This window comes from Crocodylus porosus, unplaced genomic scaffold, assembly GCF_001723895.1.
Source record: "Crocodylus porosus isolate Cpor-Errol unplaced genomic scaffold, CroPor_comp1, whole genome shotgun sequence".
NCBI classification, from domain to species: Eukaryota; Metazoa; Chordata; order Crocodylia; family Crocodylidae; genus Crocodylus; species Crocodylus porosus.
This window is the reverse complement of record NW_017728917.1, coordinates 18,317,266-18,331,795: the sequence shown is the minus strand read 5'-3', so window position 1 is coordinate 18,331,795 and position 14,530 is coordinate 18,317,266. Positions and strand designations below refer to the sequence as shown.

Sequence of the window (14,530 nt, the reverse complement as noted above, 5' to 3'; positions counted from 1 at the left end):
TTTTTTCAAATAGCACTTAGCCTTTTTAGAACAAAACCTTTGCAGTAGTCATGAACAACAATAACTTTTGTGTTTGTAGCCAACTGTGTGTGTGCATGTGATGGGCTAGCTGGGCATCCACCAGCTATATCTATGGCTTTTTTTTTTTTTTTTTTTTTAAACTAATATGGATCTGGCTTACCTGTTCAATTCAGGTTCCTGTATTCTGCCCAAAACAGCAACCCAATGCAGTCATTTTATCGTGTTTTCTCTCCTGGATGCCAATTCTTCATGTTCCAGTAAGGGAACCCAGGTTACCGTCTTTCCTGGCTCCTTGATGCTGTGGAAAGGGAAGGTTAAGTAAACGAAATGTGTGGGAGTACTGGCTCCTCTCCCCAAAGATGCAGATTTAGAAAGCAGCAGCTTATTCATCTGTTACAGTCTCATTTGTCAGCTTTTTCATATCACAAGGCATGACAGAAACTGTCTGTTATTGCTATCTGTAGCGCTGTCACCTCACCAGGAGACCATCGAACCTGAGAGTGGCACCAGGGGGACCATCAGCCTTCCCTTGTGATGTAAACAGGTCTGGAGGCACCTGGGGCTGGGTTTTTAAAGGTATTTAAGAATCAGTGAGAGGCACCTAAATGCATTTAAAAACCTGGCCCGTGAGTACTACAGTTGAGGCTGGGATAAATTCTGAAACAGCTCTGTAGGTAAGCGCAGTGCTGCAGGGTTGTTATTGCAGTGATCTGAAGGGGTCAATACTGCTCAGAGGGCATTTCAGCTCCTGCTGTCATGCTTGTGTAGTTGAATTAATGCCTCTGTGTAAAATATCTCTGATTCACCTCTGGCCTGTTTATTCTGACTCCTAGCAAGCGGGGGTGGGCCCTTTAAGGAAGTGAGTAGAGAAGGTTACATTCCTGACAAACCTGCAGAGAGATGCCTGCCTTATCCCCATCACTTCCCCAGCTGCCGACACCCATCCTCCCTGCCAAGAGGAAGGGAGTGCGACTTCAGCCCCCGTAAGAGCAAGATGAATATGGCTATCATACAAATAAAATTACTGGCTGCTGAATGGCAACAGCTTAATGAAAATGTGAACTGTAAAACAAATAAAGCCAGTTGAGCTTATAATGCTGCTGGGTGGAATTTCACTCTATCAACAAACCAAAATAGAATTAGGCATAGAAGAGGGATATTGAAGAAAGTCATTTTTCCGTGTGTGTGTGTGTGTGTGTGTGTGTGTGTTCTTGGCATAGGCGACTGGGGTAGACAGGGAGTGGGCCTTACCCAGCATGGGGAAATGTTACCCCTGCACTAGACGGGAGATTAGAGATTGTCTCACTACTGCAGCAGTCTATCTAAAACAAAGCAGAAAGGGGGTAGATATTACAGCAGGCTGTTGCACTGTCTTTTCTTCTCTGAAGTCTGCACTCAAATTATGCAGGGGCAATAAGTGACAAGAGGACTTTGCCTGTCTCCAGCATCTTTCGCTAGCTAATGATTATCGCACTTCAGCAAGCATTAGTTACTTGCCCCATCCTTGGAGAGTGGGGTCCATGCAGTGTTCTTAGTTCACAGGCAGGAACTGAGATGCAGACTTGTACCTAAAGTTACTCCCTGAAGTTAGTTGGAGTGTTAGAAATAGGATGTAGGAATCCTAACTCCACACGTGCTCTTTAGGTGCTAGACAAACCTGACTTCTCTGTATGTTAGAGATCAGTTGCATGGCTTGGCAAAACCCATAATCTCTGTGAAGGAAATTCCCAGACCTATGACATAGCAGATGATGCTGAGGTTTAGGACAGAGGCGTGGTGCCAGAGCTGGGCCATAGTGATGCACATACAGCAGCTGCTCGCACTGTATGCAGGTCTGGCTGTTACAAACATATCTTCATTTTTACAATCACCAAAATCACAAAGCTACCATAAAAGTGGGGTGGGGGGGAGGGAGAAAAGACTGGACTGACAAGCTGTGCAAAGAAAGGATGTGGATCTGGGATGAGAAATGGTGATGATCAACAGAAATTGAAGGGAAAGTCGACTTCTGAACACCTTCTGCAGGTCATTAAGGAGCAGGGTCAACAGCCTTGAAGATGATAAGCATCTTGTTGCTTTGCTTTTCCAGCCAGTGATTGTAGTTCAGAGCCTTGAGTGTCGGGGTTAAGAATATGTGAGTGGGACCTGATGCTCCTAAGGATACAGAAGGCCAGGCTAAGGGTGTTGATGCTTTATCAAGATGACACTACTTTAGGGGAGATCATGTCTTGTCCAGGTTTGGCCCCAGATCAAAGTGGATTAATCAGTTTTTATCAAAGTTTGGTTCTCATCACAATTGCCTGGTGCCTTAATGCCCTAAGAAATCTTGTTCTCTGGATATTCCTGATATTCAGATTGGGAATCAGTGGACAGATTGCTGTGGGTTTGTCTCTGAATGGTTAAACGTAGACAGGATCTCTAATCTCAGCATCTGGTTAGAGGATAGTGCCTTGTTGTTAGTGATTGCTCAGACAGATGGTATTTGCATGAGTCATGGAAACCATTTATTTAAAGGATCCCTTCGCAGAGGTCCATGGTTTTCCCTACTAGTTTGAGGAGAAGGATGTTCATAGAGTTCAGGTCTTCAAGTCCTGCTTTCAGGCCTTATCTGCTGAGCCAGACTATTTGCACATTCCTACACTTGGCTTCTGCATTATTTGCTTTCACCCTGTTGCTCCTATTTAAACTTCCTACAAATTTCTTCTGTTTTACTTGCTTGTCTGCTGGGTGATGCATGTTTTCTTGGGCCAGACTTGTAAGGAAGGTAATGTGCTGTCTAGCTACCTTTTTAATGCATTGCTATGTTTTTGCCAGAGGCATTTAGCAAAGGATACAGTGCATCTGCAAGGATAGCTCAGGTGGGGTACTCCTGATAGTCCCGGCATACAATCTAAAATTATTTTGCAACACTGAATATATCAGCTCATGAACTTCAATCCAGAGGGATCTGTGGGGTATCTGATCCTGAGAAGAATTCCTCCCTGTTTGATGCTTGCATCTCCATTGTTTGCCTTCTGTACTCTTTTCTATTTGTATAAGTTTCACTGGAGGGAAGGAGACCTAAGTAAACATCGACACTGTGAATTCACACATCCAAACCCTGGCTTCACAACCAGTGCTGTTTCCATCTCTTGGTGCCAGGTCAGCTGTCTCTACCAGTACAGTATGAAGGAATTGTTGGCTGGGTTGGTTCTAATTCTTCCAGAGGTGAACTTTACTGATGTCTTGTTTTATACTATCCCTTACTGCATGGTTTGCATTTCTATGATACCTGTAATCCAAAAAGTTGGAGCTGCTTTCTGACTGTTTACTAAATCTTTTGGCCTCCTGTTGAAACAGTTGAATATTCCCATTTACTGGTAGGGTAATAACAGCCCAGGTAGGATTTTTGGTGGCTTTCCTTTCCTTTTCTTTTAATTTCCAGCTCCTGCTTCCATTTGCCAACTCTGGTGGTTGTAGTTGGGGGAGGAACTAAAACATAAACAAGTTTTGACATTGTCATATATGCCTGGTGAGATGAGCTCTGGGCAGAATTCAGTAACATAGTAATTTCTCCCCCCTGCATCTGCTGACACCTTCTACGCCTGGAACAGCATTGGCACTACTGGGCCTTAATTTTCTAAAGCATTTAGGTTGTTTGTTTTTGTGAGTGAAGTTAGGTACTGTTAGTCCATGACCTTTTTTGGCTCTAGAGTTGGGATTTTATAGCATCCTTCGTGGTGGGTATCCATTATTAGCTGTAAATGCAGGTGAAGTTCCTTTTAATCCACAGAAACCTGGAATAGAATTTGTACCAGTTTATTTGTTATTCTGCTTTAGAAAACATTGTAGTCCCTCTGGACTCCTTCATCCCTCCTGCGGTCTAAACTTCAAGCTTCAGGAATACACAGGGTTATTCCAGTTGCAGTTGAGAAAAGCATCCGGTGTTTTCTCCTCCGCCTGTGAATTCTTTTCTTTCAGTTCACTTCTGCAAGGTGTGTTGCTGCATTTATAGGGTAGATGTTGTAGTGTGTATGGCGGCATGTCATTCTCCCCCAAGGTGAAATCATTGTGTTGGTCGCAGAGAGAGAGGTCACAGCCTTAGCGGAAAATGCATTTTAAAGCAGTCTTGAACAAAAAGCAGAGCCATTTCCTTGCACTGGAGACCAGGGCAGTGCACAGTGGTGGTTACATGCCATCTTCCTCTGCTGAGGTATAGTATTAATACTTGCTGAGTGTTAAGGAAAAACCTGTGATGAACTGTGAGGAGCAGCCTTGGACTTGGGCTTCTGCTGGCCAGAGATCATAGAAAATGAGGTAAGAAAGGGACCTTGGGAGGTCATCTAGTCCAATCCCCTGCTCAAAGCAGGACTGTCTCCAACTATATAGATGTGTGCTGGCATCTGGGAGAGCGAGGGGAAAGTCCAGCCACAGTGGTGATTATTTTTACTGATAGAGATTTTGAAAGCAGCTGGGCGCTTGGCAGAACAAATGACAGTAGCTGTGATTTTTCCCACCTCTGACTGCGTGGGGTGAAGTCTGCCCCTCTGACCCAAGGCAGGATTCCTGCAGAGGCCAAAGAAAAGAAGGAGCAAGAACATCACAGTTTTTAATCAAGTGCCTATTGAGGTATTGTCACACTTCTTGAAACAAAGCGGTGTAGGTGGCCAATGCACTAGCATTTAATCTTGGGAGCCTTAGCCTCAAATGTGGCCTGAGTTTCAGAGAAATTTGATCTCAGCCTTATTTAATAGCAAATGCTTGTCCCTGTTGTGAAACATTTGGACACTAGTGAAATCCAGTGTTATTTGGCAACTCTTCCTCGAGTTCTGGAAACAAGATGCTTTGGCAGAGTGGGGGAGAGAGCAGGTGAGGCTTCGGGTCAGGAGCAAACATGCAGGCTTTGGGGGTGGAGCTCGATATTAGATCAAGACTGGGAAATAGATTGAGGTTCCTTGGTAGAGACCTGAGAGGATGTGGGCACAGATGAGGAGTGAAGTGCATCAGTAGAAGCAGTACCCTACCAGTACCCATCCATCCCTTGTATTTGGCTGTGCCCTTCTCTCCTGGGACATGTTGTAAAAGAGTTTTTTTCCTCATTTGGGGCTCTGGTGTGGGAGAAGCATAAAGGTAGCCATTCTTGAGCTGCATGATTGCCTATGAGCACCCAGGGACTGGGCTAATTAGCAAGGGACCTGCTGTTCACATGCTTCTAGTAATCTATTGGGGCAGGGGGGACCATTATTTTAACTCTGGGATGTGCTTTCTACAAGCCGCTTGGTGATGTGCGAAGAGCAAGGCAGGGCTTCTGAAGGAAATTGCTTCATTCTTTTTCTCCTTGCTGAGGTAGGTGAAGTCTGCCTGGCAGTCCCTGGTAATGTCAGTCTTGCCTTTCCAAATGGTAAGGACAAGGTGAAATCCAGTTAATTAACAAAGACACTGTCCTCAATAATTATACCAATGAATTAGTCACCCTCCTGTCACGAGTGGCCCTTTGCGGACTTAGATTTGTCCCTCCTGCCCCTAGCGTTTTCCAGGTCCCACCAAAAATGGATGGAACTGAACAGGACGTCTGTTGCTGCTCATGGGGCTTTGCTGTGGCTACTAACTTTGTTGGGAAGCTGGACCCCAAGCAGGGATGGTTTATCTGCAGCTTGATGGAAATTGTGGAGACTCTCAGCCAGTGGAAAAACCATTTCCTATAAAGCAGGCCTAATGACTAGGGCTCTTTCTGGGCTAGAACAATGATCAGAGCGATTGTCCCGTGGAAATCAATATGTTATAATGCATGAACAAACAGGTGAGTCTCAGAACAGCTAGAGATTAGTGGAGCTAGTGAATTACTCCGTCTTCCAGTAGTTCACAGGCGGTAGGAGATGTAGTGGCAAAGCAAAGCAAACAGTGCTTCCAGACTGTTGGGTCGAAGGAAGCAATAAAAGGAATAAATAGACAAGACTTCTGTTCTTTCTTTTTCCACCTCCCTAATCAAAGCCAGGCTGAGGAAGCCAATGAGGGCTGCTGTGCTCTCTGGCTTCCCTGTGAACCCCCTTGTATATTTTAGGGGTTTCCATGAGATCATCAATTAGGGTTTGGATGCCCATAGCTCCTGGGGGGGGAGGGGGTAGACCAAAATCTAATTGGTTGAGTTCTCCCTCTGCCTCTTCAAGGCTGCTAGAAACAATCTGTAGAACAGAGGATGGGAAAGCAGAAATCTACTGGTAGCTTATTGAATGAGCAGTTTTTATTGGTGCTTAAATATGCTTCTGCCCACTGTAATTCCAAACCCAAAGACAGTAGGCCTCCCCTAGTACCCTTGGCCTATATGTTATCCTGAAGGATGAAATGGGAAGAGAAGAGTTTTTGTGCAATAACTGTGGGGTGTAGAACTGCTGTGATCTATTAGTGAGCACAGCTGCTCCTACACACCGAATGCAACAATACAAATTGCACATAACCAGAACATACCTGCAGCATACTTTAAACCAGAGCGACCAAAATGTTTCTGAAAACAGTTGGAGGTGCTAATAGTCCAGCAGCAAAATGCTTCAACCTATAGGAGCATTAAAAGGCCTAGAAAGCCCACTGTGGAGCTGGCAGGTTTTTTCAGTATTTTCCTGAATGTCCCTTCCTAATTAAGAAAGGTGGAAAAAACACTTGGGCAGTCCTGGTGGGTTAAGGCAAGAGAATGTGGATATTGGTACTACCATGGGGAGGTCTGGCCTGAGCACCAGCATCTCTGGAGCTCGAGTTCCAGCTCTTCCAGTGACCCTCCCTGCACCCCCTCAAGCAAGTTGTTGAGCAGGGCAGGGCATCTGTTTTTAATTTTAGGCTGTGCATGCTGTGTTCAGTGCCATGACTTTTGCATGCTGCAAGAAATTTTAACGTGAATGTGCAACGTTGTCCAGTAGAGGTGACCTGCAGCGCTGGCTGCTGCGACACAGAATTAAAGGCTGAGCATATAGATAGGCTGCACCCTGTGCAGCACGGCTTGTCGGACACCATCTCTGACAAGCCACTGGAGGATGAAGGTCTGCAGGGTTTGGGCTTTCAATGGGGGATGCCTCCCCAGCTGAGGCCTTGGCCTGGTTGGATAGGGCAAAGTAGGGAGGAGGTTCTTCATGCTGGCTAGGTGATCTTAGGTGAGCCGTGACACTGGGTAGGGAGCAGAAGGGAGGAAGGCCGTGGAGCAGCGCAGGAGAACCTTGTGGTTGGATTAACCTTTCCCAGTGTCAGTACCAGAGCCAGTCAGGAGAGCCCTGGTTCCCCCATATCTGGGCAGAGCCACCCCAGGTTCCAGTTGGTTCTGTCTTCACAAAGTATGAATTTTCTGAATCTTAAATGATTACAGAGCCTGCCCCTTCCTTGCTGCCCTGATAAATTCTGGCCTGGAGTGCCATTCGCTTCTGCGCAGCTGCAGCGACATGACAGATTGCGGCAGTCTCGCAGTCGGCTGATTCTTGCTGCTGTTAGCTCAAGGGCAAAGCCTCATAGCGGTGAAGTCATGGGTTAGCAACTCAGATGCCTGCATACCGGGCGAGGTGAGGGGGAGATGGACAGATGCCTCTTCAGCCAAAATGTCCCTTGGTACTGGACAGATTCCCAACTGCACTAGAATTGTAGCTGTGAGAAACTTGCTTCTGCTCATGTTATGCTCCATTGGCAGCCCTGGAGACTCAGGTCCTCTAGCTATAAGTGAGGTGTGTTAGCACAAACTGCCCCTACTAAGAGTGAGGGGTTTGGCAGTTCAGTTCCAGGCCTCTTTGGTCCCTGGCATCCCTGCTGCAAGTGTAACAAATAAATCAGCTGATGCCAGTCTTGGTGGTGGGTTTTGGGTCCATAAACAGGTCTATTAAAGTATGAGTTTAGTTTTAGACGCACAGAGCCGCATGCAATATGTGAATCAACCAGACAGCACCTCCAAGCATTGGGGTAAGCAAGACCTTTTCAATTAGTCTCCCATCGTGAGTATTTGATCTTGTCACAGGCCCCTGGATCTCCATGGCTTCCACTGTGCAGTACACTGGGGCTGCTAGGAGCCGGGTAGTGTGAGTGAGATGGAGCGCTGCTCTCTGACCCCAAAAGCAGTAGTCCCAGTGTTAGCTGCAAGCAGCATGGAGTTTGTGACATGCATTTAATTCCATCCAGGGGAAGGTAGTGGCACATACATCAGCTAACCATATGCTCCACTGGGTCTTTTACTTTCATTATAAATTGAGCCTAAGCATGTTAGAACTTCCTGATATTCCTTTGAAGCATCAAGCACCAGCCTTTAGTGGAGACAGGATGGTAATGGTCTGTGCTAGCTTGGTAAATGCTTGGGGGGCTGGTGGGGGGGCTGAGTCTCAGCACCAAGCAGCTGAAGTGGGAACAGCTGTGACAGGCAGGCTTCTCTATGCAGTCAGCTGTGTGCTGAGAGCACTTCAGTTCCCAAGGAGGGCCAGTCCCATAACCTTCATGAGCAAAATATGCCCTTTAGGAAGGGAGAAAAATTAATTAGTCACTGCATCTTGTGCGTGTTGATCTTAGATGTAATAGTATCCAGCCCCCATTGGGAGCAGCCTAGGCTGATTGATAGTGCCATCATCCTCGGCCTTTGTTCACAGAAACTTTCCCTGATGTGCACGGCATGGCAGGAAGCAGGTGTTTAACTCCTTTCCATACTCCATTGGCTTTGGGGTCAGATGCTTGCTGTGTTAGAGGCTTCAGTGGGGCTTACTCTTCCAAAATGAGATGGATATCAGTGTTTCAGCACTAAAAAGGCGTGGCATTCTCTAGGTTGATGCCTTCCCTAGGGATGCATAAATAAGTCAAGGTTGGAAGTCCTTGATTTTCATCAGGAAGTGCTGGCTAATTTATCTTTCTCCGATCAAGTAAAAACAAATAAAGTTAACAGCTTGTTATCACAACTAATAGTGAGGAAGAGTGGCTTTTGAGTTCTGAAGGATCATTTAAGGGTTAATCAGTGAGCATGAGCCACAGTGGCTCTTTCAAAGAATGCAGCATTCCTCGACGCCAAAGTTAAATGCTAGAGCACAAGCCCACCATGTTATTTTATTGTGAAATTGATTGCAACTCTCTGTGGCTCCGCTCATTACATTTTGAAGGAAGAGTATTGGAGTTTTTTAAATGCGCTGCTCGATGCAAAACTCTAAGTCACTAACGATGAGAAAAATTACCTTGGAAATTAGAGCTGGTCAAGTAATATTGATGACTTATTCGACAGATTTCCAGAGAAGCTTTGACTAAATCATTTGGCAAATAATTTTCTCTTTATCCTCGCATCCTTAGGAGCGTCCTCCAGCTCATTGTTAGAGAGGGGACCATGCTTGGGATGCACAGGACATACAGACCAGATAACTACCCTGACAGGTGCCTTGGCCAGCAGAGACGAACCTGTTACTGATTGTACTCCTGCAGTGGCATCAGCAGCTGTCAATTGAATTATCCAGCACAGTGATAGCATTCCTATAATGGGCCCCATTCTGAGCATTTGCAGGAAAGAGGGGGGTTTCCACAAGGAAGCCCACCAGGTAAGGTGATTTGCTCTGTGTGAGCCCATGAACCAGGAGTCAGGCAGCGCCCTTTCTGTTGCAGGCTTTAGCAAAGGTCTTTCAATGTGGATGGATTCCTTCTGCCTTGCTCTAGTGATGAGGAGGAGGGAAACTAGTGTCATAGCAGGATCCCCCAGTGCAGTTCTCCTTATAGTGCAGCTTGGTGATACACTGATGGTGATTCATGGGAGATGACTGTCCAGCTTTTGAACTGGTATCGAATGCCAGGAACCTTGGCTGTTAATCATCAAAGGTGCCCTTTGTACAAAGGGTCACGTTGATATAGCTGGCAACTGGCTTTTATGAAGGAATGATTCTGAGTCCTTCAGACTTTAGCTGAATTTAGAAATATTGGCTTGATTGGTACCACACAAGCCCCACAATCACTGGGCAGAAGACTGGGTGGCACGTGGTGTCCACTCTGTCCCCTTCCACTGCGGTGGGAAAAGATGGGAGCTCCTGTTGGGAGACATCTGCTATCCTTAAAGTTAGAGGTGAGAACAGAGGAAGGAAAACGAATGTGAGGAGAGGTTGTGGCATGTCCTGCAAACAACACGAACAGCCTGGAAGTCTCCTTTTTACCTCTGGCTCTGAGTAAGACCTGGAGGCATAAGCAGTGGAGTGTCAGGCTTCACAGGCACGTTGACCACAGAACAGAGAGATTCCTCTGGGCCCGAGGCAAATAGGGCTGTTGTGCTTTGGTGTTTGAGGCTCATTTTCTGATACACAGCGGACAAAATCCCTCAAACCTTTCTGGGAGTGTGGGTGGCCCCCGGGACTCTCCATTTCTATTTTCTCTACCTCATGTCACGCTGTCTGGAAGAAGTGCAGGGTGTTTCCACCCTGGTGGTCCTGCTCGGAGTGTCAGGTGGAAGGAGGGTGCGGGTGTGCGCGCGGGCACGTGCTCAGGCTGTTATGCAGGGCTTATTTCTTCCTCAGGAATTGAGGAAAGTGCCACAAACCCTGCTGAGCTGGGGGAGTGAGCAAGTCGATTCAAAGTACAAAGTCAGGTCTGGGACTTGCCCGACAGAGAGACTAAAACGTCTCTTTCTGTTTGCCTATAGCCTCTCTCCTGATGTAGGTTATTGGCGTAGGCCTTTTGTGGCCTATGTTGACTCAGTCCCAGGGAAGAGCTCTCACATGTGAGCTCGTCCTTCCTTACAGTAGGATGACGACAGTCTGAGGCTGGAGGCCTCCTGCTTCTTACTGAAATCCTTAAACCTTGTCATTAAAGGCTACTTTCCTTCAGGCTTCTCAGGTTGTTTGAGCCAGGGGTGGTTGTAGGCTGTTCCACTTGTCCTCAGAGTCAGCCTTACCACCTGTGGGACCTGGACTCCCAGAAAGGAGACCAGTCCAACCATGTCTAACCTCCCCACTCCATCCTATTATGAGAGAGGTCTGTCAAAGAGGTGTTACCACGGTCTTCTAGCTCCCCTAGCAGAGGGGGAAGAGGCTGTCAGCTTGGGGGCATGGACACCACAAGGGATGACCACCATCTAGCTAGCTGTTCCTTGCATCGCTTATGCTAAGGGACGAATCATTGAGACTTGATGTGGTCTGGTTGGAGTCCCTTGCTGGCATTTCCCTGAACCAGAGACTGAGAGTTGTGTGGTGTGGTCTGGGAGGGAAGTAATCCTTTCTTGTCTGAGTGGGAATCCTAGCTCTAACACTACATCAACAAGAAGAGGTGGTGATCCAGGAAAGTGAGCTTTGGAGCAAGTGAACAGGTGAGATTAGCTCTGTCCCTTTTCAAACCAGTGTCAGCTTTACTTGGGATGGAGCAGGGGAAACTTCAGTGCTGCTTCTGAGGGCTACCCTGTAGAGTGACAGTGTTTCTTGAGGAAGCAGTGCGATTTTAACTTCCCTCCCTGGGAAAGTTCCTTTACAGCCCTGCAAGCTGAGGTGGGTTTCTCCTGGTTTGGACAAGCCAGAGAAGGAGCAAGGGGCTGTTTCATTACTCTGGATTGTGCTGCTGCTTCCATTTGGAAGCTTCAGGGGACTTGATGTCCCTTGCATCTCACTGTCATCATCTTATTTCATATGGCCGATGTAGATACAGAACAGTAACTATAATTTAACATTTAGGTGGCTGAGCCAGACAATGGCATCAGGAGCAGCATAGTGTATCACTGTGATACTTCCTTCATATTTGTGGATCATGCACTGAGTCATTATATGTTCCATGGTCTGTTCTGGGTGACCACAGATGTACACTGGAGAGTTTGTCACTTTCCATTTGTGCATCAAGTATCATCCACATTAGTGGTGCACTGATAGATCAGTCCTATATCGGATTGACACTAATATAAGGAAAATTGAGAGCATTGGCTATTGGCTTTTTTTGGCTCACGTGGCCAATAAATCCCACATACATGTGCACAGCCGCAGCATGCATGTGGCCAGGAGCGCAGCCTTGCAGTGGGGGGACTGACTGTGCGGGACTCGATCTTACCTCACCGTGGGGGACTGATGTTGCTCTCCAAGCTGTCAGGCTGCATATCGGAATCAGATTGGTATCGGCCGATATGGCTCGTTAAAAATCGGCGATCGGTAACAGTCCAAAAAATCTCTTATTGGTGCACCCCAAATCTGCATCTCCCATGGTTTGTGTGGATACGGTTTAGAGTTACCCAGGAGCATTGCAGATCAAAGCCAAGAACCTTCTCCATTGGTTCGATCACAAGATGTTTAATTGGGACTTCCTGTGAGCTCCATTTGGTTTTCCAAGCTTCATCAGGGTTGAAGTCATATTGTTGAAGATTAAGCACGTGGATCCAGAAGGGTTTGAGCAACTTTAGGTAATGGTGAGGGGCATTGTTGCGGTCCTGGTGGATGAGGAGATGTTCGTTTTCCTTAATTCACTGGACTTCCCGTAGAGATTCTGCCTCAGTGGTCAAGTGGAGGGGTCATGTGTGGCAGACATGTTGGGGTTGGCTTGAAGGCCCCAGCGATGCGCTGCATTGCAGAGTATATTTGGATGTCAACAAGTTGAGTGTGACTGCTTCTGATCCATACCGGTGCTCAGTACTGGGCTATGGAGTATGCAAGGGCCAGCACTGATGTCTGTAGTACTGCTGCTGATGCTCCGCAACTTGTGCATCCCAGTTTCTGGACCAAATTGACCCTTATCATCTTGGCAGCTATCTTCTTTAGGTGGTCACAGAAGGTTAATGTACAATCCAACTCAGCTCTGAGATAAGACAGAGTGGGGCTGTGCTGCACAGTGTTTGCCACAAAAAGATACCTTTGGGGTATGCTTAGCATTTTTGTTATCAAGATGGAATGCAGTGACTGTTTTGTGGGGATTTGGCTTGACTCCATTTCTGAAAATATTCCTTTATGATATTCAGGTCCTCATTCAAGATGGTATACATTAAAAAGTGTTGGTGTGAGTACTGAGCCTTGTGGCAGTCCATTGCTTGGTAACCAGGGCAAGCTGTCACCCAGGCGGACATGTAGCCGCCTATTACTCAGCATTGTCCATATTGGGTGTAGTGTTTGGTGGCAGCATATAATGTTTGTGAAGTTCAGCATCTGACCGTTAATCCAGACCATGTCGTAGGCTGTTGACAGGTCTACGGAGGTTGCACCAGTCTTGGATTTTTTCTGAAAACCAGCCTTGATTTATATATTGCAAGGGCCAAAACTTAGTTTCAGCAGCTTCGCTTAGACCAGAATCCCACTTATTCATTGAGTATCACTGGCTTGATAAAAGGGCTGATTCTCCTGAAGATGATACGTTCTAGGAGTTTGTAGGTTGTGCAAAGGATATTGGCCTGTAGCTTCCTGGGTCATCGATTGGCTTACCCAGTTTGAGTATTGGAATGACTGTTGCCTCCCACCATGCTTTTGATATGCATCCATTCATGATGCATCTCATTGTGATTTGTAGCCAATAATGTCAGATGAACCTCTGAGGGATGGTCCATTTCTCCTGTTATCTCTCTCTCAGTTCATGTTGCACATCGTTTCAGAACAGGAAGCGTGTGGTGCCCAGCAGCTATATAACTAACCAGCAACCTCTCCCCCTTTTGTCTCCTTCCCCAGGAACTTCTAGTGAATTACGGATAAATTCCAGCAGCTGCGAAAGAGCAGAGCACAGGGACCACAGAAGCCCATTGTCGTCCTTGGATATACACAGATCAAACTCGGTGCCTTCTGTCCATAGCAGTCCATGAAAATGACATGATTCCTCTTCTAAATGCCCGCATGTAATGGTCTCAATGGATGTGTTTGAAGTTGGGGGGAGGGAGGGTTTGGGGAGAGCAGCACTGAACTGGGAAATGTGCTTCATCTTTTTTTAATTCCATCATTGCGAACAGGATGCCCATGAACACAAGTGGCCACAGTCTGGTTTGTCACATAGAAGCCACCTAACGCAAGGCCCATCACCCTTGTACTAACTTTGGTTTTGCTCACCCAGTCTTTCACGAGCTGTTGCCTTTGTCCTTGTGCTCCAGAGAAAGGAATCTGAAATATTCAGGGAAGTAACCTTGACCTGCTTGTTAGGATTAACTGTTCCTAGCATGCTCCTGTTTGTAACACCAGGAGGCACATTCCTTCCCTTGCAAGGCTCCCTCCAAAGAACAATAAAGTGTTTAATGGTCCCCATGTGTGGCATGAGATGCTTTCTCCTGCAAGTCCGAGAACTCCTGTTTCCACCCTCCTGCCCCTGCCAACAGCTGGAATCTGGCGACTCCTAAGAAGTGTTGGGAAAAGAGAAACTTCCAGTCGCAGTTCCTAAATTAAAGTTCTCCTCATTTATCTCCATCCAAGGGCTGAATGACTTGGGTATATTTGAAAGAACCTGGAAGGGCACAAAGTCCTAGCTGAAAAAGGACTAGCCCTGGTGAATCATGTTGCAAAACAGCTTCCCTTGTCCAGTGCAGAATCTCAATCGTCCTCCCTTGCAGTGTCCCTTCCCTTGCTGTGAACTCTCCTTGCCCCCCCCAGCTTTGTTCCTTTGTGCCCTCTCTGTG

General features: G+C 46.7%; 1 protein-coding gene across 4 annotated transcripts in view; it reads left to right on the top strand.

Annotated features, from left to right (window-relative positions):
- The window catches only part of CHCHD6 (coiled-coil-helix-coiled-coil-helix domain containing 6), a 144,466-nt gene extending 130,308 nt beyond the window's left edge, over positions 1–14,158 (top strand). For all 4 annotated transcript variants that reach the window (XM_019536824.1, XM_019536825.1, XM_019536826.1 and 1 more), the window contains one exon: positions 13,599–14,158. In XM_019536824.1, the coding sequence (XP_019392369.1) occupies positions 13,599–13,622 (24 nt within the window). In that variant the 3' untranslated portion in view covers positions 13,623–14,158. The remainder of the gene's footprint in view (positions 1–13,598) is intronic.
- Positions 14,159–14,530: the final 372 nt, after the last annotated feature.